Here is a 24,484-nt window from a genome sequence, read left to right on the forward strand (position 1 = left end):
AAGTTGATCAACCAAGAGCTGAGTTGCATATTCCATTTCAATTCAATTCAAATCAACATTTACTAGTTAAGCATCTAAATGGCACAAGGTGTTATAATTAAGGCTAAGGATAAAGAAATGAGCCATGATACATGATAGTTCCTGACCAAATGGAACTTACACTTTAGCAGGCAATAAGTTGTGTGCAAATAATGATATCACAAGATGGATTTTTTAAGTGTCACCTCGTCAGAGAGGCACATGTAGTTAAGAGATAGATTGAATACTTTTAGTTGGGGTTGGTGAGGGAATAGAGAATCAAGGACAAATTCGTGGAAGAGGTGTCACCAGAACTGGGTCTTATAGAGAAGGGAAGAAACAAAAGAAAAAGAAATATGAAAGACATAAGGTCCTGGCATAGAGGGCAATATATAAAAGTAAGGAAGTATAGGAGAATACAAACTGAGCTTGAAGAAAGATAAGTAGACCAGTTTTGCTGGAATATAGCATATTACAAAGTGTAACATGAAATTAAGTCTACAAAGGTAGGCTAGAACAAGATTGCAGAGAGCCTTGGCTAAGGCAAACACACACACACACACACACTTTTTATTGTTCTTTTTTTGTTTAAAGATACACTGGGAGAAAAGGAGACAATGAAAGAAGGGTTAGAACTACTACTGCTCAGTGTAAATAGAATGGTGATAAAAGATGACAGAATTACTTTAGTTCTATTTTACTTCTGATTAAAAAAAAAAAATAATCCAAGGAGACTAACTATTGAATGAGAAAGGACAGAACAAAAATGGCTAAAAGGGAACTAAAACCCAAGATAAGAAGGTAGCAAAAGAACACCTAACTTTCCTTGCTAAATTAATATTACCAAGCCTAGATAAGCTGCAATTCAAGGTACTTAAACAACTAGCAGATGGGACTGATTGCTGAGCAGTTAGATGCTGAAGAAAGGGTCTGGTATAACAGGAATGCAGAAAGGTAATGTTGCCTCTACCAACTTGCCACCAAATTTTTTAATAAGGGAAGAGAATAAAAGTACATATTAGAAGTCTGACTTAGAAGGTGAAACTTAAGCTGATACTTGACATGGATAATCTTTGACTAGGGATTCTAAAAAGTAGAGATGAGGAAGGGGTGCATTGCAGACATGGGGGACAGTCAGGGCAAAGCTACAGAAATGGGAGATAGGGGCAGCTACGTGGCACATTGGATATAGCACCGGCCCTGGATTGAGGAAGACCTGAGTTCAAATCTGGCCTCAGACACTTAAAACTTACTAGCTGTGTGACCCTGAGCAAGTCACTTAATCCTCATTGCCCCTTAAAAAAAAGGGAAAAGAAAAGAAATAGGAGATATTCTTGTATAAGGTATACTAAGAGAGTCACTTCAAGTAATTAAAGTAAGTATGAAGGGGAATAATCTGTAATAAGGATGGAAAGGTAGGTGGTTATGGGCTTTAAATGCCCTAAAAAAAGTTTATATTCTAAAAGCAAAAGGGAGTCCCCACTGAGGTTTGTTGGTGACTAACATGTTAGACCTATGTTTTTGGAAATTTTGTTAGCTTTAATATAGAATGAAATGGAGACTTGAAACAAAGAGACCAATTAGCAGACCTGCAATAAAACCATTAAAAGGTGATGAAGGCCTGAACTAGGATAGTAGATCTCTAAGTGGAGAGAAAAATGACATGAGAGATGTTGACAGAAGAAATGACAAGATTCAGCAACTGTTTGGATATATAAGATATGGGGGAATAAGGAGCTGAGGAACCTAGATGACTAAAAGGATGTTGGTGCCCTGAATATATATAGGAATATCTGAAAGAGGGGGCAGTTACAAAGAGATCATTAAAAAAAAGGAAAAGGAACCGCATGTACAAAAATATTTATTTATAGCAGCTTTTTCTGTGGTAGCAAAGAACTTTAAGTTGAGGAAATTTCCCATCAATTGGGAAATGGCTGAATTTAAGCTGTGTTTATGAATGTAATGGAATACTACTGTGCTATAAGAAATGATGAGCAGAAAAACCTGGAAAGAATTAAGTGGACTGATGCTGAGTGAAGTGAGGAGAACCAAGAGAACATCGTACACAGGAACAGCAACACTGTGATGATCAGTTGTGACAGACTTGGCTCTTCTCAGCAATACAATGATCCAAGATAATCCCAAAGGACTCATGATGGAAAATCCTCTCCACATCCAGAAAAAAAGAAATGTGGAATCTGAATGCAGATTGAACCATACTATTTTCACTTTTTTTTTCTTTCTTGAGGTTTTTCCCTATTGTTCTAATTATTCTTTCACAACATGACTAATGTGGAAATATGTTTAATATGATTGTACAAAAACATAGACTGGTTGCTGTCTTATGGAGGGGGCAGGAAAGGAAAGGAGGGAAACAAATTTGGAACTCAAAATCTTATCAAAACAAATGCTGAAAACTATACATGTAACTGGAAAAAAATCAAATACTTAATAGTATTTGATTAAAAAAAGAAAATGAATGATCAACAAAAAAAAAAAAAAGAAAGAAGGGTAGCTAGATTTTAGGAGAAAGATGATGTGTGCAGTTTTGTATAAGCTGAATTTGGTATGAGTAGAGGACCACAAGTATGAAACGTTCAACAGGCAGTACAGGTATAAGACTGGAGCTCAGGAGAGAGGTTAAAGCTAAATACATAGATATGTAGTAAATTAAAAGCATGGAAAAAGGGTGATAAGAGAAGGAAAAAAGGTCAAGACAGAACACTGAGGTACACCCACAATTAGAAAATGTATATAGATGATGATCAAGTAAATAAGCCTGAAAAGCAGAAGACAAGTAAGGGGAGAATCAAGAGAGAATGGTGTCATAAAACTCTTAAAGAGGAAAGAGGATGGTCAAGGTTGTAAATGTTGCATTATGGGTCAATAAGGATGAAGAATAACAAATGGACATCAGATTTGACAACTGAGAGATCACTGAAAACTTTGGAGAGAGCAGCTTCTCTCGGAGAGGCAGGATGTCAGATTACAAAGGGTTTAGAACAGTGAAAGGAGAGGAAGTAGAGTCATTGAGGGTAAAACCTTTTTCTAGGAGTTTGGCTGAGAAAGGGAAGAAAGACATAGGATGAAAACTAATGATGATGGTATGGTATAGAACTTTTTTTTTTTTTGCGATAAGAAAGATGTGGATATATTTTTAAATAGGAGGCATAGAGCCTGTAGATAGAAGAAACTGAAAATAAGAAATAAAGAGGGATCCATCATGGGAGCAAACTGTTGAAAAATGGAGGAGAAAGGATCAAAGATACCTGTGGAAGGGATAGGCTGTACAAAGCCAGGGGCCACTTCATTATCAGAAAACGCGAAGAAAATGGGGGAATGATATTGAGTATAAGAGAATAAGGACCTCAAAGTGAATGGCCTCTTTTCTTAGTAGTGTATGATGCAAAATCCTAAGTATAAAAGGTGGGAGTCAAGGGTTGTATGGAAGTTTTGAAGAGAAAACAGAAGGTTTGGAACAGTTGCCTTGGGGAATATGATACAAAATCAATTAAGCAGATAAAGAGACAGCCTTGCTGCAGCAAGGGCCCCACTGGGATTAGGCAACATAAGTTTGTAGTAAAACCAGTTGGTAAGGTTGTATGACTTCCTTCCAATTCCATTCAGCAATAAGAATAGGGGGGTAGACGATGGGTATAATCAAGAAGTGATATTTGGCAAGGCATGAGCCTCAAGAGGAAGGGAGCAAGGGACCTGAGAAGAGAAGACAGCATATTGTTAAACTATTTAAATAAAGTAAACAGGTTGGGAAGAGAAGCAAATAAGGGTAGGGCAGGGGTGATAACCTGGGAAAGTACTGAGGAGTAGAAGGACTAGAAGTCACGGTGAGTATGAAAAAGAGACTTAGAATGAGTAAGGTATAGGGACAGTGGGACTGAAAGGAATTTATACTCAAAAAATAATTTCAGAGTTATCAGATCATGGAAGTAGAAAAAACTGGAAAACAAGATCATGGATGTAACCATTGCAGTGTGTAGCAAAGAGTAAGTCGTGAGAGTTGAATACTTGAGCAACTAGGAAGTAAGGCTGCTTGAGGAAACATTAACACGTATGCAGATGTCCCCTAGTACAAGGACCATAATTTTGGTAGAGAGAAAGACTATGAATTAGATACTGAACTTCTTGAGAAAGGTAATAGTTACAAAGATCTTGACTGGATGATAAATATGGGTAAATGGAACCTCAAAAGTAGAAAGGTTATTGACTAATGGCACTGATGACAGTGGTGGCGATGATGATATCTGAGGGTGGTTCATCTGATAGTAGTATATTGGATGGATCAAAGAGTAAAGACAAAAGACAATTGAGGACAATTATGAGGCTACTGTAATTTTCCAGACATTATAATTGCAGCAGTACATACAGATGTAGAAAAGAACTAATAAATCTGAGTAACACTGTAAAGAAGTGAGTGCTCTTGAACTGTAATACTTTAAAATGACAAGAAGTGCTAATTTAAGCCATGAATACTTCTTACTCATCATTACCTTCATTCTATTGAGGGTTATTCTCAATGGGAATTAATCTCTGATTTTATAACATAAGTCAAACACGAAAGATTTCCTTAAAAGAAATGTATTTTATACCCAAACTTGCTAATAAGAATCTATTTATTTCACAAATTAAAAGACATCTGTATCATGCAAAGATGCATGTATGTATATATACACTGTGATAAAGTAATGGGATTTGGCAGATGCCCAGGGGCCCCACCTGAAGATTGATTTGGAATTGATTGAATTGGGTGTAACTGAGAAACTGACTGAGAACCTACTTAAGAATGATTAAACTGAGACCACACCTGGCTGGCCCTGAGTAGGGTGTTGTTCTCAGAGGCTGTGGACTACAACATCAACAGGATACTACCCTCAACCAATCAGCTTGAAGGACCCCCCCCTTTTGGGGAGGGAGACAGGAAGTAGGAAGGTGAGGATGGCTCACTGGATCTTCCTCTTTTTTGTTCAGACTTCAGCTTGGCAGCAGAGAGACAGAGAAAAAGAGAGGGCCTCTTTTCGTCCAGGACATCGGCTTGGTGGGAGAACTTCATGTGGGTTGCTAAGAAAAGCAAGGGTTTCTCTTTGGCTATACCAAATAGATCTAAGCTAGGGTTTTCCATTCTCTCTCTTCACTAACTTCTAATACACTTTAATAAATACTTAAAAGCCTAAACTTGCTGAATTTATCAGTAATCTTAGGCAGTTTCCCCCCCCAAAACTGGAAGAACAGGTTAGGACCCACATTAGATTTTAAACATCACAAGACACATACATAAATACAAATACACACACATACAAAATACACAAATAATTTAACTTACTAAACAAATTTCTGAAAGTTACTTTTTGTATGTTGTAGGGTCTTGTTGGTGGGAGTTGATTTTTTTCTTAATCTTTCCATCTTTATGAATTAACTTCACTTGGGTTATCCATTCTATTTTTCTTAATTCTTCTATAGAAGAATAGCATATTATTAAACCATTGAACCAAAGTGTCCAGTTGGGAAAAGAAGTCTAGAGACTCCCTTACAGTATCTATCAAAAAAGTTACTTCTCAGTTCATGACATGAAATGTTTTTATTTCATCAACCTTACCTGTCACCCTTCCTAAACTACTCTGAAGAAAACAAAGTTCTATAAACTTTGACTCCTACTATTAAGCCTTTTATCAATTTTCTATGATTCTAACTGCACAAAGAACAATAAAGAATCTTTCCTTTAGGCCATGAAGTTGATAAGGCACAAGGACAACAAAAAATATATATTGTCTCTATTTTCAAGATAACTATCACAGTCATCCACAAGCAAAGTCAGGGTGTTGAAAGCTTCTGAAAGATACATATTTGTACCTCTCCGTGCTTCTGGAGATGATGATAAAGTTCCTTGAGGTAGGGGTAGAGCTCTCAATAAATAACATACACAAATTCCTGGTATCACATAGCTTTGGGTCTAATTACTGTTCAAAGCTGGTGGTAGACAAATGAGTCTGGGCCAGAATTCCCCACCGCCTCCCCAATCACTCAAGGCTGAGCTATATCTACTTCAGTTTTCATTATTCTCTTACTTCAATGATGATACTTTTTGAGTATTATTAATGTAAGTAGTAGAAATAATTACCACTGCATACTTCTGTGCCATTGTACAGATGACTTGGCTAGTATAAAACAAGACAGTACATTATCAGTGGTACTAAGTTTTCAGAGGCAGCTAGATGGTTCAGTGGATAGAGCACTGACCAGGACGTAGGAAGAAGCGATTTCAAATCTGGCTTCAGACACTTAGTAGCTGTGTGACCCTGGGTATGGCACTTAATCTTTGTTTGACATAATCCCCAGGAAAAGAAAATGGCAAACCATTCTGGTATCTTTGCCAAGAAGAGTCAGACATGACTGAACAACAACAGTAAGTTTTTATTCCTTCAACTAAATATTTATTTAATGTGTGTGTATGTGTGTAAAAGTGGGAGGAATGATAATGATAACAATAGCTAGTATTTATATAACACCTACTATGTACCAAGCACTATGCTAAGTGCTTTACAAATATTTTCCCATTTGATCTTTGTAACAACCCTAAGAAGTAGTTATTGTTATTACTCCCAATTTACATGTGAGGAAACTGAGGCAAAGAAAGGTTAAATGGCTTGGAAAGGCCAGAAGATTAGGGATTTGAGGCTGGATTTGAATTCAGGTCTTTCTGATTTTAGGCCTAGGGCTCTGTGCCAGCAGAGAGAACGGGGAAGGAGAAGAAGGGACTAAATACAAATGCGACATTGTGGAACAGCTCATTGAAAATCCTACCACCCAGGGCAGCTAGGTGGCGCAGTGGATAAAGCAACCAGCCCAGGATTCAGGAGGACCTGAGTTCAAATTCATCCTCAGACACTTGACACTTACTAGCTTTGTGACCCTGGGCAAGTCACTTAACCCCTACTGCCTCACCAAAAAAAAAAAAAAAAGAAAAAGAAAATCCTACCATTGATACATAACAGCTGTGTAAACATTAGCAAGACACTTAATTCCTCAATGCTACAGACAACTCAAGACTAAGTTACAGAAAGCTGTCAATATGCACGAGAGTAAGGAGTTTCCATACTTGGTCTTTATGTTAATGAAGTAATAGATGAGAACAATCTTTTAAAACTCATAACTAAGTCTGGAAAAGGAGTTATTTAGGAAGGAAGGGGATTTATTTCTTAGATTCCTCTAACACTTTTGCCAATTATTTCTATTAAGGCCACATTTAAAATAGGATTCAGTTTTACTTCTAAAGATTATCCATACAAATACACTGGGAAAAAAACCAAAAACCTTTTAATCTCCTAATGACTTTAATTGGGATAGATACACAGGATCACCACAGGTTGTGTGTAAGTAGTGTTGAGCCTGTGAATTCTTTAGCCTCCCAACTTCTCTAGCACCACACACACCTAGGGCACTGATGAATTGTTCAACACTGAAACTGGACAAATGGCAAAGCCATAATTGCCACAACTTCATGATGTGGGCTAATATAAAAAAGATATTTATATTCACCACTGAAAACAAAGTACATAGTTGCACATAATGCTTCTTCCTTTATGGAGAAGAGTGTGGAAGAGTAATGGAATGCATGGATCAAAGGCAGTTCATCAGGCTGTGAGGCTTTGAGAAGTGTTTGATGTTGCCGGAACAATGTGGTTTAAGTGAAGGGAAGTAGGCCCAGTCTAAGCCTGTTAAGTAGAAAGTAGTGAGGATGAGTTGACATACCTGAGCAAACTTGTGGATCTGTTCCACCACTGCGGCAAAAAGAGCATGGACACTTTCATCAATCAGGCTCTGCATATAATGTACTGCTTCTTCATCAGACAAGTCTAAACGGAACTTATCCTGCACCTAGAAAAGAATTTTATAGCTTCTTTTATGATGAAAAACAAACACAGATTTCTCTAGTAACAGAACCAAACTAATGAAGGTATTGTTATAATATACAGCAAGTTATTTCCATGGAGGAGTAATTACCTATAACTCATAAGATACAATTCTGAATTAATTGTAAGGCTCTTCCTTTGAATATGGCCATTTACTGTATGATAATGCTTAATGTGTTATATATTCTTTATATAACACTGCGTACATAATTACTTGTTTTATGCTAAGCTGAAAACATTTACATAAAAAGTTAATAAAAATAAGATTCTGTTAGACCCTTCTAACTTAAAAGTGAATAAAGCAGATTAAAACTATTCTTTCTAATACATATTTAAAGAGCTTGTAAAACTTGTTTCCCCTTCCCCACATAAGGAGAATTTCAAGTTGTAGATTATATTTGCTCATATTCCCCTTCCTTTTCCGTCTGATATTTTTATTATGAAACTATACAAGAGTGGGAAAATTGCCCGGTGTCTAGCTCTTGGTCCTCAAGAATCTTCGGAGGCTATGCATGAATATATTTATGGCAGCAGTTTTTGATAACAAAAACTAGCAAGGAATTTGAAATAAAGTGGGTACCCATCAACTGGGGATAACAGCAGAACAAACTGAAGAGATTCGGCAAAGGAATAAATATGTGGAGTAAGGGTTAGGAGGTGAGGATGACATCAAGGGCCTGGATGAATGAGAGGATTTGGGGAGAAAAATCATGAGTTCGGTTTTGGAAATGTTTAGTTTAAGATGGCAACAGGATACCCAGTTTAAGATGTCCTAGAAGGAGGTGGTAATTGTGATTTTAGCTCAGGAGAAACTAAGGCAGGACATAGAGATCAAGGAACTATCTTCATAGAAATACTGAATTTAAGGGTTCTGATCTCACTAGGTAAAATAGCATAGAGGGAGATGATCAGAACATGAGTGAATAACCAGCAAATAGGACTAAGGGGTGTTCAGGAGAACAGGGATAGAAAGTAGTGCCATGAAAACTGAGAGAAAAAACTGTAATACAGGGAGATTAACAGCAAAATCCTGCAGAGAGGTCAAGGAAGACATCAAGGGGAAACTGTAGAACATAATGGTACATGCCCTTATGCAATCCCTGAAACTGGAGAGGCAGGGGCTGAAGATGGTTTGTGCTTAGGCGTTTTGAGCTGCAACAGATTAATCTTATTGGGTTTCTTCACTATTTCTGCATCAATATTGTAAGCCCCTGGGAGCCAAGGACCAACTAGACTGCCAAAGAGGAGTGAATAGGCCCAGGTTGGAAAAATGGAACAAATAAAAGGTCCCTTGATAAACTCTAGTAGTTGCTATTTTTCCAGCCTGAGCAATATAGGGAGACCTAGTCACAAAAACAACCAAACATATGTGTGTGTGTGTGTGTGTGTGTGTGTGTATGCACATGTATATATGAAAAGGTCATTGGATTTGGCAATTAAGTGATCATTTGGAACTCTGGAGAGGGCAGTTTTAGTTTGATGAGGCTGGAAGGATTTAGAAGACAGTGAGAGAAAAGGAAGAAGGGGAATTGATAATTACACGGCCATCTATCAGTGCCTCTACTTCCTTTATTCTAACTCCCTTCTAGATCCTCTGTAAACTGGCTCCCATGCTCTGGGCATTTTCTCTTGCTGTCTTCTTCCATGCCTCGACTGCTCTCCTTCCTCACCTCCACTTCCTGGCTTCCCTGGTTTTTTTGAAGTCCCAGCTAAAAATCTAACCTCCTACAGAAAGCATATTCCCCTTAATTCTAGTGCCTTCCTTCTTATGATGAATATTTCCTCTATAAAATTTATTTATCCTGTATATAACTTGAGTATAGGTATTTGCACGTTGTCGCCTCCATTAGAATGAACTACTGCAAAGCACAGACTGTCTTTTACCTTTTCTTTACATAATTCCCGTTTAGCACAGTGCCTGGCACATAGTAGGTGCTTAATGTTTACTGACCGATTCCCATTATTATCCCCACTCTGTTCAATCTTTTCTTATCTGGTTCCTTCCCTCCTGCCTACAAACATACTTAGGTGTCCCCATCTTAAGAAGCCCTCACGTAAACAACCATCCCCTCTAGCTATCAACCTATAGTGCAGGTTATGAGGTGACGAGGGCCTGCACTGGTGTGGTGGCAGAGAGAAGGGGGTGTATATATAAGGTGACAGGAAGATAAAATCAACAGACCTTGACAAGTGGTTGGATATGAGGAGAACCTTTGGTGACTAGGAGAATGGTGATGCCCTCAACAATAAAATGGAAGTTAAGAAGAGATGCAGAGGGGCAGCTAGGTGGCGCTGTGGATAGAGTACCGGCCCTGGAGTCAGGAGTACCTAAGTTCAAATCCGGCCTCAAACACTTAGCACTTACTGGCTGTGTGACCCTGGGCAAGTCACTTAACCCCAATTGCCTCACTAAAAAAAACCAAAACACACAGACACACACACACACACAGACACACACACACACACACACACACACACACACACACACAGAGGGATATTTTCTTCAAAATGTACAACATCTGAAGGGGGGAAAACCGAAGGTCAGGTGACAGGACAGAGATAGCTAAGTAGATCTGATAGTCATCAGCATAGAGATAATTGAATCTATGGAAAACAAATAAAACTAAAAATTAAAAACAATAATAGGGTGCAATTCAGTGGGTAGAAATAACTAACTACTTGGAAAATAATAAAGAGGCCAAAAAAAAATCCTAGAGCCTCCAAAACCCTTCTTTTTTTAAATACCATTTTGGCCTGTGTGGGAAACTTCCCCCACTTTTGAGTGTTTCTTTACCTGTCCTATAGTTTGAGTCTAGGATGGCCTGGGTAGGGGAATATGATATGAAACTCCAGTTATATGTATCTTCTCAAACACCATGCCAGCAACAATACAAGCTTATAGGTCTTGCCAAGGAAGAAAAGTGTTTCATATGATGCCAGTGGCCATTCTAGTTATTACCAGGCTTGGAATAATGATGAATCTTTTGGTAATTCTTAAAAGACTAGAAAAAATTATAAAGGGATTGTGATCTATTAGTACAGGGAGTATCTGTAATGACAAAGTCATAGATCCTTTAAGCATTTAAGTTATACTGATTAACAGAACTGGCTGCTAAATCAAACTCATTATTTCCTGGGTAGGTAAATCACCTACTCTGTCTAGCTTCAGTTTCATATCCATAAAAATTCAATGGTGATGTAAGAAATTCAACAGATGTTTCAATTGCTGTAAGAAAAAACAAAGATGCAAAGGCTTTCTCTCAAGAGGATGTAATGAACAAAAACTTGAAACACTGTAATAACAATGGTTCTGAACATTTGTCATTTAATTTGAATGATACTAGAAAGGATATAATTAATGATAAACACAATTGCTACTCAACTGATGACAGCTCCACTTTGAGACGTTCAAATCCTACTTAGGGTGCCAATTTTATACATAATGGCTCTTTTAACTTGAAAGGAGAGAACATTCTTTTGACGAGTTCTGCACTTCCTGCTTGAAGAAATCTTCACTAAAAACATGGCCTAGATAGCATGGCATCTTACACTAGAAGAATATACTGTAATCAGTGGACATTCCTATACCTAACCTTAGGTAATGAGAACAGTGTGCTCTTCAATACTTGCCGAATTATTTGTGTATCAATGAATCACTGGTTTCTGGTGTTGTCTAATTTAAAGGCCATATTTATAACAAAAGATAGATGCAATTTTTTTTTGGTGTTTAAATTCCAAATGAAACTCTGCCTTCTTTTTATCAAATCTTTGAAGTGTTCCTGTTAAATCTAGAGAACCTATCCTCTTTGCATCTAATTTTGAATTTGACCACTCATTTGAAATTCTAATTCTTTGATTCATAGTTTCAACTTGTAAAGAAATGAAAATTATTGTAGTTATTGAAAAAATGAGGGGGGAGGGCTATTCTTTTTCTAAAAATTTATTTTAGTTCTATCAACCTTTTAAAATATATTCAACTGAATCTCAACTGAACTATTCACCAAAACAGCTAAATCCCAATTATTTGTATTAGTAGATTAAAAAAAAATACATTCTCACACATACATACACATGCATTTGCATATATAGTTGCATATCTATTTGTACTTATATATGTGAGGTAGCCTGGCACAGGGAACAGAGGCTCAGCCTTTAAGTAAGGAAGGTATGGATTAAAGTTCTATCTCTCATACATAGTAGTTATACATCTCTGGTTAGACAAGGCACCAAACCTTTCAATACCTTAAGGAAATTCAACTATGATTATAATTTGCAGAGCAGTTGTTGATCTACATTTGAAGACAGTGCTTGCTACCTGGAGCTCCCTCTATTGATAAAAACACATATCCAGATTACTTGACCACATTCCAGGGCCCCATGTTATCACATAACAGAAGGTTTGAGTCATTATAGTAACACATGTGACTAATCATAAAATGAATGAGTAATATTCTAGGACAAAAGGGACCCAGGGGACTAAAGAAGAATATACTATATTATCACTGCATAAATATTACATTGGATTAATTTGGTATCATCATCACTAATTAACATTTAGTGCACAAAATGCTATGAGAAACTACTACTACTATATGGACCACAGTAGTATTTGAGAATCCAGAATCCAGATGAGATAAAGATGTCTTAAGGAGATTGATATATCTCCCTCCCAAACTGCAAATATACATTTAATAAATAAGCATACTGATGGGTTCAGATGCAACTTTTGGCAATAATCGGACATTTTAAAATAACATCCAATCCTTAACTTTTTTTTTTTTTAGTGAGGCAATTGGGGTTAAGTGACTTGCCCAGGGTCACACAGCTAGTAAGTGTTAAGTGTCTGAGGCCGGATTTGAACTCAGGTACTCCTGACTCCAGGGCCGGTGCTCTATCCACTGCGCCATCTAGCTGCCCCCAATCCTTAACTTTTACAGGGGTAAAGTCTCTAAAAAATGGTGCAGTCGGGGGCAGTTAGGTGGTAGAGCACCAGCCCTGGAGTCAGGAGGACTTGAGTTCAAATCTGGCCTCAGACATTTAATAACACTTATTAGCTGTGTGACCCTAGGCAAGTCACTTAACCCCAACTGCCTCACAAAAAAAAAAAAAAAAAAAAAAGTGCAGTCAAAAAAGCAAATGTTGATACACTGAACCTGTGCGTGTGTGCGTGCGTGTGTGTGTGTGTGTGGGGGGGTTAAGTTTGCATGACAACCAAAACTGTACTATTTTGCTAGAGATTGCTGAACACTTTTCTCCACACAATCTTTAAAACAAAACATTAATTTTGATAATAATGTGCTTTTCCTAACAGTATAACCATGAAATAATTCATAAAATACAGTACAAAAAATGGTAACATGTAAAGTATTTTTTCTTGCCAATAATCCTCTAGAATTCTGTGACCTTTGGTGCTAACTGAATTTTTTTCAAAAATTTCAGACACTATTCATTTTTCATAATATATGATATCTATACTACCATAAATACTATATAGCAAATAAAATCTTAAAACTAAAACATTTTTTAACCCAAATCTTAATTTTCACTGTATCACTTGTCAGTCTGAGTGTTAAACTGTATAACATGGACTGTTGTCAACTTTTCTACTTCAACCACTCTCTTAAAATCAAGGAAGAGTTTGCTTGGATTTTAGTTGCTGTTGGAAGATGCCAAGACTGGCAAGGTCTTGACATCACTTCTGAACTCTGTCCTTCATAGTGCTGGAGAAGGTGAAGGACAGATCAGCTTGAAATAATACATCAGCGACATCTGCTTTATGTGCAGTTTGACATTAAGGATCTTAGGGGTATGGGAGCACAGTGGAGGTAAGATGACATTTAACCTTGAGGCTGTGGATTGATGATGGGATCAGCAGCCTCAATATCTTTAGCCAGCTGGTTGATTATGCCAAGCTACCCTTCAAATTTGGTAACTGTGAGTGGCACAATCTTGGGAGCTTGTTCATACTTGTATTGCACATAGCTGCAAATGTGCACAGTTGTCAAATGTGAAAATGAAAATGAGGTTACTAATAAAATCATACAAATGCTTAGAGTTGCACAAGCAAGAATGTTGAGGACTGATTATATCTCTAATTATCTTAGATAAAAATAAAGGTAGAGCAGTAGAAAAGAATAGATATAAAATTTATAGAAGCAAATAAATACAATAACCTTTTCTTTGACAAGTGTAAAGTTTTGTAGATAATTCATTATTTGGTAAAAATTATTGGAAAAACTGGAAAGCAGTCTGGCAGAAATGGGGAATAGACCACATCTTACACCAATTACCAAGATAAGGTCAAAATGAATACATGACAAGTATAAAGAGAAATATTACAAGAAAATTCAAAGAACATGGAACATATTACCTGGCAGACTTTTGGATAGGTAAACAATTTATGAATAAACAAGAGATAGAGCAGTGTGAGATATAAAATGGATAATTTTGACTACATTAAATTAAAAAGGTTTTGTACAAATAAAACAAATGTAACCAAGATAAGAAAGAAAGGAACATTGGGGAAAACATTTATGGACAGTTTCTCAGGTAAATGTCTCATATCTCAGATATATAAACAACTCTGTAAAATCTATAACAATATGAGTCATTCTCCAATTGATAAATGGTCAAAGGATATGAACAGGCAGTTTTCCAATGAAGAAATCAAAACAATTGAGTCATATGAAAAAACATTCTAAATCATTATTGATTAGAGAAATACAAATTAAAACAACCTTCAGATATCATTTTATAACAATCAGATTGGCTAAAATGATTGAAGCAAAAGCAACAAACGTTGGAGGGGATGTGGAAGAACTGGGATGCTAATTCACTGTTGGTGGAACTGTGAACTGATCCAACCATTTGGGAGAGCAATTTGGGATTATGTCCAAAGAGTTATTAAACTGCTTATACCCTTTTGCTCAGCAATCTACTAGATCTATTTCCAAAGAGGATTAAGGAAAAAGGAAAAGAACCTATATGGTCTTTTTTTTTTTTTAGTGAGGCAACTGGGGTTAAGTGACTTGCCCAGGGTCACACAGCTAGTAAGTGTTAAGTGTCTGAGGCCCAATTTGAACTCAGGTACTCCTGACTCCAGGGCCAGTGCTTTATCCACTGCACCACCTAGCTGCCCCAACCTATATGTTCTAAACTACTTATTTATAGCAGCTCTCTTTGTGGTGGAAATTGCAGGAATGCCTGTCAATTGAGAAATGGCTGAACAAGTTGTGGTACATGATTGTGATGGAATACTACTGTGCTATAAGAAATAATGAGCTTGGGGGCGGCTAGGTGTCGCATTGGATAAAGCACCGGCCCTGGATTCAGGAGTTCCTAAGTTCAAATTCGGCCTCAGACACTTGATACTTACTGGCTGTGTGACCCTGGGCAAGTCACTTAACCCCCATTGCCCCGCAAAAGAAAAGAAAAGAAATAATGAGCTTGTTGACTTTAGAAAAATATGTATAGACTTACATGAAAAAATGAAAAGCAAAATTAGTAGAACCAAGAGAGCATTGTAGGGGCAGCTAGGTAACTCAGTGGATAAAGCACCAGCCCTGGATTCAGGAGGACCTGAGTTCAAATCCAGCCTCAGACACTTGACACTTACTAGCTGTGTGACCCTGGGAAAGTCACTTAACCCCAATTGCCCCATTTAAAAAAAAAGAGAGAGAGAGAACATTGTATACAGTAACAGCAATATTGTTTTAAGAACAACTTTAAGCGACTAAATAATTTTGACTATTATAAATACTCAACTACAAAAGACCCATGAAAGAAGATGCTATTTGCATTCAAAGAACCGATAAATACAAGTACGTATGGAATGATTTTACATATACATACATATTTGTGTCTAATGGTAGTTTGGGGGGGTTTGAAGAAAAAAAATTATATGATAACTTTATTATATATTTAAAAGGAATAGCAAATTCTCTATAATAGATTTGCAGTTTTATATGCAATCAACTTTAAAAAATTAGTCTACTATGTTAAAATATGTTTGTTTTATTTAATAAATTAAAAAAAAAATTAAAAAATAAATGTTAGACAAATGTAGATTACTACTTCAAATCACTTGGTACGTTCCTCATATACTACTGTATTATTTCTTAAAAGCTTGATTTGAGCTGGTCATGCACATTCCAAAGGTTTGATTCTCAAAGAGTTTGGGATAAACAAGATTACCTTTTTCCATGGACAATTTGCATGACCAAAGATACTATACAAATACAAAGAACAGATGGTATACTACATGTCAGCTTTTCCATTTTTCTTAATCATGAGCTTGATTTTTCCTTATTTTGAAAAATTTCAAGTTTAACAATATGGGGCATGGAATGAAGTCTTTAAAACAGCATATTTCATGCACCATTTATATTACTGGAGTTATGCATGAAATTTATTTTTGAAAATAAGTTTTACATCCCAAATAAGATTGAGACCATCAGATGTGAAGTCTGATATGGTGTGTACAAACATACACACATATGCCCACTCTTCCCAAAAAGTAATACCCCTACTTGTGTCCTTGATCCTATTCCTCTAATCTTCTTCAGGAGTTTGTCCTCCTCATGCCCTTTCATGATCCTCAATGTCTCTGTTTACTACTGGCCTACACATATACTCAGGTCTCCCTAATTCTAAAAACTAAACAAAATCAAACACCTTCCATTTGACTTTACTTCCCTTTTGACATACCCATCCATACCCACCCTTTTCCTTCATGGTTAAACTTCTTGGGACAAGCTGACTTAATTGCTCTCTGTCCTCAGTACCCATTCCCTACTTAACCCCTTTAATACTCTATTTCACTTTGGCTAGTTCCCTTCTCCAACCAAGTATCTCATACTGAAGCTTTAAGCCCAAGAAAACCCTTTGATTGGTTGGCTCGTCTTTTCTTGAAATCTTTTTTTCTTTATCTACATTCTATCCTTCCATGATCTCTCCAGTAGTGTAAACTTACCACTACACGAATGACTCCTCAATTTATTTCTCCAGTCTTAACTTTTCTTCTGAGTCCCAGACTCATATCTTCAACTGCCTATAGGGCAAAGCCACATAGATATCCCACCAACATCTCAAACGCAAATGTACATGATAGACCTTATCTATCTCTAAATCCTCTCCCTCTAAACCCATTCCTCCACATTGATTTCACTATTACAGTACGTGGAATTATCATTCACCAAGGGTCTATTTGTCTCTCTCTTCTCCCTTACTTCTGGTATACAATTACTTACATTCTGTCATTTATGTTTTGGAAACATCTCCCAAGCTACCCCATATTAGCAACCACCATCTTAGTTCAGATTTTATCACCAACATGGACTATGCTATAGCATCCTAGCTAATTTGTCTTTCTACTTCCACTCTTTCCATATTCAAATTATCATAACTTTGCTTATGATTAAAGGTTGTCATTTAATGCCTTTGCTCAGTGTCCCCAGGGGCTCACAAACAAAATTCAAACTCCTCTGTCTGCCATTCGAAGTACTCTAGAATATGGCATTATATTACATTCTCAGCTGTCTCTCATTTCTTTTTATGTACCTTACCCAGCAACCAAAATGGCTTACTCTGCCCTCAAAATACTGTGTACTCTTTTTTTGTTGTTGTTGTTTTTTGGTGAGGCAATTGGGGTTAAGTGAGTTGCTCAGGGTCACACAGCTAGTGTTAAGTGTCTGAGGCTGGATTTGAACTCAGGTCCTGAATCCAGGGCCGGTGTTCTATCAACTGTGCCACCTAGCTGCCCCAAAATACTGTATACTCTTAACACTCTGCCTCTATTTATACTTTCCCCATGCCAGGAATGACCTCCTTCCCTCTCTTTACCTGTTGAATGTCTACAAATACTTTAAAGCCCAACCCCAATTCCTCTTTATCCAAGACTTCCCGATTTCCCTAGCCAGTAATTACCAGCTCTGAGCCTCATTTTAGTCATCTATAAGATGGCGATAATTTTACTTGTTGTGCAAAAATCAGAGTTGTTGTGAAACTCAAATGAGATAATGCATGAACAGCATTTTGCACACCTAAAAAGCACCATATGGATGTCAGTTATTGTTATTATCATTATCATTTCATTCTTATTTTTAATGGGGTTCAGACAGAAACCTTCAAAGAAATGTCATTCTCTTGCCATTATTTTTATATGTAATGTTCTATAGACTTTCACAAATCTATAAAATAAGCGCTATTTGTCAGTGAATAAAAACATTAGGACATAAACTCATTTTCTGAAGGTTCACGGTGGGCTTCCTTATTACAATTCCAGCAACAGAGAGGAAAAAAGGAATGATGTATACCTCACCCAGTTCCCACAGAATTTTGATTTCCCCTGCTAGGTTTTTGAAACTTTTTCAATCCACATAGCTTAAATACTATGAATATTTGTTGCGAAAATATTTATTTAAAATGTTGCTCACAAGGTTTATGGATCAATATTATGTCTGAGTAACTACGAGCAACAGTTTTGTCTGTGATAATGGCTGAGTTCTGGCACAATTTCTAGTTGAGTTCTTGAGGGTATTTTGAGGTCTGTTCTTCTAGTGTGGGGATCTGCCATCTGCAAATCCATGAAAGACAGCAAGCCTGATGTCCACCAGGTCTTATCATATTACAAAGTATTTGGTAGGTGCTAAATTTTTACAGCTTGAACTCGCGTTACATACAGTCTCTACTACTTTCTTGAATAGTATATGTTGGTAATTAAATCTGGGCTCCTAAAGAATAATAAGTCTTATGTAATTTCTGGCAGGAATGACATAGATACCTGCCACCATGAACCTCTCCAATACCATAAAGAAATGCACATGATTCAGCCATTTGTTTGATTCCTCTTTGTTGACATAATGTCCATGGAGTTTATGTGGATATTGTCCGTGGCCCTTGGAGGTCTTTTTATCTACTGTTTCATTGCTATCAGAAGTGGTAGCCACTTTTGGTTATATTCTGCAAATTCAATGGTATATATTTAGCATTAGCCTTTACTTTTCCTTGTTCAAAAAGTATTTCTGATGGTTTCTGAATCTACCTTGTGCTCTGAAATTATGCTAATTTTCTTCCTTTCTTTAGCTGTCATAGGGTGAGTTGATGGATCCTATGTTTCATTAATATTGCATGGGACTGTATCAGGATACTTTCACATCTGTTAAGTCTCTATTGTACAGCTCCAAAAGCATATATTAAGATTTGTATCATGTAGGTGTTTATTAGCTTCCATTTTAGGATGCATTTAATGTCAATACATTTGAGCCATAGACTTTTTTTTTGGTGGGGCAATGAAGGTTAAGTGACTTGCCCAGGGTCACACAGTTAGTGTCAAGTGTCTGAGGTAGGAATTGAACTTAGGTCCTCCTGAACCCCAGGGCCAGTGCTTCATCCATTGGGCCACCTAGCTGCCCCAAGTCATAGAGTTCCTTAAAAGCTATGTGTACTGGGGCAGCTAGGTGGCACAGTGGATAGAGCACCGGCCCTGGGGTCAGGAGTACCTGAGTTCAGATCCGGCCTCGGACACTTGACACTTGCTAGCTGTGTGACCCTGGGCAAGTCACTTAACCCCCGTTGCCTCACAAAAAAAAAAAAAAAAAAAAAAAAAAAAAGCTATGTGTACTGTGTCACTTGCCAAGAGGAGACACCAAGGTATTTTTGGGTATTTCTTAAATCCACTGGTTCAATGTGATATCTGAATTTAAGCTCAAAACTTCAGTTTCTTTCTTCTCTTAGCATATATTAAGAATTTTACACTTGCCATGTCCAAATGACATTTTGATATCATTAAACAAAGATTACATGAGATGAAGGAGATATTATTGTCATTATTATAAGGGCAAGAATCATGTCTGTTTAACTAAACTTCAGCTCAGGTTTAGTGCTTACTGGAGTACTCTGCACACTGCATTTTGTTCACAGATATTTAATGTTTGTTGCTACCATTAAATATGCATGGGGAACTTTTAAAAAGAATTCTGAACTGATCTTTTTAAATGAAAAACCTTTTTGTAATGTAATTTTGTTTAAGCATCAACAGACATTTCTAATCTGTTCAAAAAGTTTGAATTTTCCTGGACTGAGTTTTCCCAGAGAAGCTAGACAGCAGAGAGGTCTGGGACATTAACCAAGTAAAAAAAAAAAAATTATCCAGCAAAATGCTATCCATCCCCAGAGAAACAAGTGATGATATCTGAATACAGACTGAAACATACTTTAAAAAATAAATAGTGTGTGTGTGTGTGTGTGTGTATACATTCAGCACCTATTTGAACCCAGCACTTACACTTTTGTTTCTGGCTTTATAAACTGGAATTTAGATGCTGTCCACATTATGGAAGATTGATTTATTCTATTTCCTTATATTTCACTTTACATCTCATAAGTTATATAAGCCACACTTCTACAATGAAGACATGATAAGAAAAGGATCAGCTACACAATCCTGTTGGTCTTTATTCTTTCTAAACTTACTTCATTATCTTTCCTGAAAAGCAGTCATTTCAATGTTTAATCCCAATTTTTACCATTTTGTCAACAAGGCTCAAAATATAGTATTTGTAAACACTATTTAACATCCATCAATACAAGAAGTATTACTTTCACTTGAAATAATTTAATGTTTTCTATCTCTTAAGTAATAGTGCCTTTTATTAAAACAATTAAAGCAGAACATTTTCCATTAAAGCCCCTTTACTCAAAAGATTAGAGACCTACCTCCATATTAACAAAAATTCCTTTCTTGTACACATTTCCTATTGGTTTAATCACAAAAGTAATTACAACAACAACAACAAAACACTTGTGATTCATCAGGCTAAAAGGAAGAATTTTAATCTAAACACTATTTTCTTGCTGAGTTCACATGATTACTTTAGCTGAACTAGATAATTTTTTTCTCCTGTCTCGAATAGAGCCTGGAATTAAAAACACAGAGCATTTTAAAAAAGAAACAAATATGACTATGATTGAAGCTTTAACTACTTAAAAAAAAAAAAAAAGAAAAGAAGGGGGCAGCTAGATGGGGCAATGGATAGAGCACCGGTCCTAGATTCAGAAGGACCTGAGTTCAAATCTAGCCTCAGACACTTGACACTAGCTGTGTGACCCTGGGCAAGTCACTTAACCCTCACTGCCCCGCCCAAAAAAAAAAAAAAAAAAAAAAAGCAAATGCAATCTCTCCCCTTTAACATGATACAACTACTGGTGAAACAAAAAAAGAAATATATTTCTAAGCTTTCTGTGAATGTTATATTATGATCTGAATGGCTATTGACTAAAGACAGACACCAAAAGTAATTTAATTTTATAGGTCAGTCCAAAAGGGATCTATCTTTAACTAATTCGGAATTGCTTGAAAAAAAAAATACACACACACACACACACACACACACACATTTGTTTAAAGCTCAGAAGTATCAATTCAGAAACTGAAACATCTATTTAATTCTTCTACAAAAAGATACAGTATTATATCATTGAATGACTTTGAACAAGCTTGTCATCCATCAAGGCTGAAAGGTTCATTCCTTAAGATTTAAATATCATAACCTATGTTCCATCTTACCATTTCTATATGAAGCCATCATAAGTATTTTTTTTTAAATCAGAGGAAAATTTAAGCACACTGAGGGCAGTCTGTTTTCAAAACATCATTTTGTTATACACCAATTGATTTTGTTTTCTTCAGTAATTCTTTGAATACCAATACTCCATGTATAGTCTAATAACAGGAATATCTGATTCCCTTAATGTTATCATTTACCAATCATACAAGATAATAGCACAGCACCATTACCTAATGCATTAGTGACACCTTTTATTTCTATATTTTTTACTACATGGGAAAAAATATGGATATGTTTCATAAGGTAGATGGCATAGATAGGTTGAGATTTATATCAAATCAGTGAACTATTTGTATCAGTGAGGTTACAGGTTTATTGGGGACGTTGGGGGGGGGGGGAGTATAACAAGTTTATCTGTTTAAGACTCCTTCCTTAGCTCATCTTATTCTCCTTCTTGTCAAATGCCTAGAACCTTCTTTGTTCAAACCATACTGCTATGATGTCTCTTGGCCATTCAATTCATCTTAGAAAGTGATCTCCTAGATTAAGAGGAAACTTGATAGTTTCTCACCTTGCACCTTACTACGTTTGGAATACTTTCGCTTCTCAAATTACTTTCCAGTTTTATAAACTATGCTCTTATTTCTGATCTGGGATCAACAAAGGCAAATAGTTAAAGTTCATTAACTGGTATATCCATCAAGGACCTGTAAATCAATAGACTACACGCTTGTCCAAAACTCTCTTTTCAATCTAACGGTTGGTTTTATTTAGGTGCGGCCCTCCCCATCCCCCCTTAGAATAAACAGATAAGTCAAAGGGTGTAGGGAGAAATCTCATATAAAGTATAGCATATCACTTTGCTCAGTTCAATAAGTATTGTTTTGCTGTGCTCATAATAAGTGCTGTGGACAGCATTAGAACAGTTAAATAATGATATAAAAGAGAACAGAAGGATAGTCTCCAAAAAATTTACTAATTTGCAAGTTAATCAGATATAAACTACATAATGAACATTAGTTTTAAACACAAACTACTTGTTGTGTATTAATTTTTTAAAAAAATAGATTATCTGTATATCTTTTCTCATGATAGTATTCTATCACTTAAATTATACACGTTAAGAAAAGGTAGGGAATTATTTCTTGGTTAGAAAAAAACCCTGTCATTTGTATGACCTGAAAGGGATTACCTAAAGTTGGATGGAGTAAAGATTCTCCTAAACAATTTGTTGAATATTAGGTTTATAGCTTACCACCAGTGGCCCACCGGTTTGGGGCACTCAAATGTTAGATAAGATATGATGTGCTAAATGCCTGATATTGTGACTTAATTTGGGGTTGGGGAAGAGGATATGCTAATTAGAGTTGTTCTATTACATACCACATAGCATAAATATGAATTACCAAATTTATAAGAATTAGAATAGGAGGAAAAAATCACATATAGAAAAAATTAGTATCAATAACTTAAAAGGGCAAACAATCTTGATATCCTTATAGTCAAACCTGAAAATTTCCTAAACTGATAATGGTCTCTTACAGCTATATATTTATCTATAGTTTATCAAGCACTTCTTATTTGATGCTCACAACAACCCGAATGAAAGAAACAAGGTAGTTCTGAATTATTAGTTCTCATTCTATATCTGAGGAAAGTGAAGTTCACAGGTTAAATGACTTTTACAAGGCAATACTGACCAAGTGAATTTATGTTACTCAAGGAAGAACTCTCAAATAAACTTGGTCATGTTACTTCAAGTGATATAAGTAATGTGCGGTTTTAAAAAGATATTATTACAAAACTTAGTATTTTGCTCCTACATCCCTGAGAACAATTAATGAAATTTAAAAGTAGCCAACAAGGGATGTCACATTATAAATCCAACCCAATCATGAGGCCAAAGCAAAGCTGAGCCAAATAGCATGGGCTTGCTTGAGGCAAACATTACTGATAGAAACTGTAGTCTATTGGTAATATTATTAGAAAAATTGGGTTCTGTGAAGAATGCTGATGAGTTCATTTCATCAAAAAAAAAAAAAGGAGCCATTTCTATTTATTGTTAAAGCACTCGTTTTGTTAATACAATAAATTTTAAAATATTCTGTCACATTTTCTATATCATTATGTTTTTATAAAAAATATTATGGGATTTTAGTTATCAATAAAATATATGTAGTAGAAAACAAGTCTTTTTGAAATGCCCTTTTTGCAAATAGAAATTATGCTTTAAAATCTATTTAACTGTGGAGCAGCTAGATGGCGCAGTGGAGAGAGCACTGGCCCTGGAGTCAGGAGTACCTGAGTTCAAATCCTGCCTCAGACACTTAACACTTACTAGCTGTGTGACCCTGGGAAAGTCACTTAACCCCAATTGCCTCACTAAAAAAAAAAAACCACAAAAAAACCCAACAACAACAAAAAAACTGAACCAGAAACACAGAGATAGATAGCAAAAGTACTAAATCACATGCTTCTTTTATAAACTGCTAAATTAAAAACAAAACAAAACAGAATTTCATAGTAAATCACATTACTATTCAAATAATTGGGGGGAAAAAGAGTATTTCCACATTTAGAAATGAACAGATTTTTTTTTCCAAATGGAAACAAATATGAAACTAATAAGGAAGAATACAGTATCTTAATTGGCAGAAGAAATTGGGAGATTTCACTTGACAAATATTGTCAAGACTCTCATAAAAGACCTCAAAACAAAAATGAATAAAATCAATTCAAGGAACAGAGAAGCCATGACAGAGATGAATGAGATGAAAATAAGCAGTAAGATAGACCATGAAGGCAGCAGGTGCCAAAAGGACAGAAACTTCTGAAATCTGGTGTAACAGCTGAGTATAGCAAAGGAAATTTATATCAGCCAATTATACTTTTTGATGGATGAGCTATAGTCAATGACACAAAATAAAATTATAGAAAACAAAACATGTCAAAAGCCAGTGTCATGAATAGTTTATT

At 36.1% G+C, this 24,484-nt stretch overlaps 1 protein-coding gene across 1 annotated transcript in view; it reads right to left on the bottom strand.

Moving 5' to 3' along the window:
• The window catches only part of PIK3C3 (phosphatidylinositol 3-kinase catalytic subunit type 3), a 182,497-nt gene that overhangs the window by 11,528 nt on the left and 146,485 nt on the right, over positions 1-24,484 (bottom strand). Inside the window, exon 24 of the mRNA XM_043978483.1 lies at positions 7,783-7,908. Coding sequence (XP_043834418.1) covers positions 7,783-7,908 — 126 coding nt within the window. The remainder of the gene's footprint in view (positions 1-7,782; positions 7,909-24,484) is intronic.

This window comes from Dromiciops gliroides, chromosome 1, assembly GCF_019393635.1.
Source record: "Dromiciops gliroides isolate mDroGli1 chromosome 1, mDroGli1.pri, whole genome shotgun sequence".
In the NCBI taxonomy this organism is placed as follows: domain Eukaryota; kingdom Metazoa; phylum Chordata; class Mammalia; order Microbiotheria; family Microbiotheriidae; genus Dromiciops; species Dromiciops gliroides.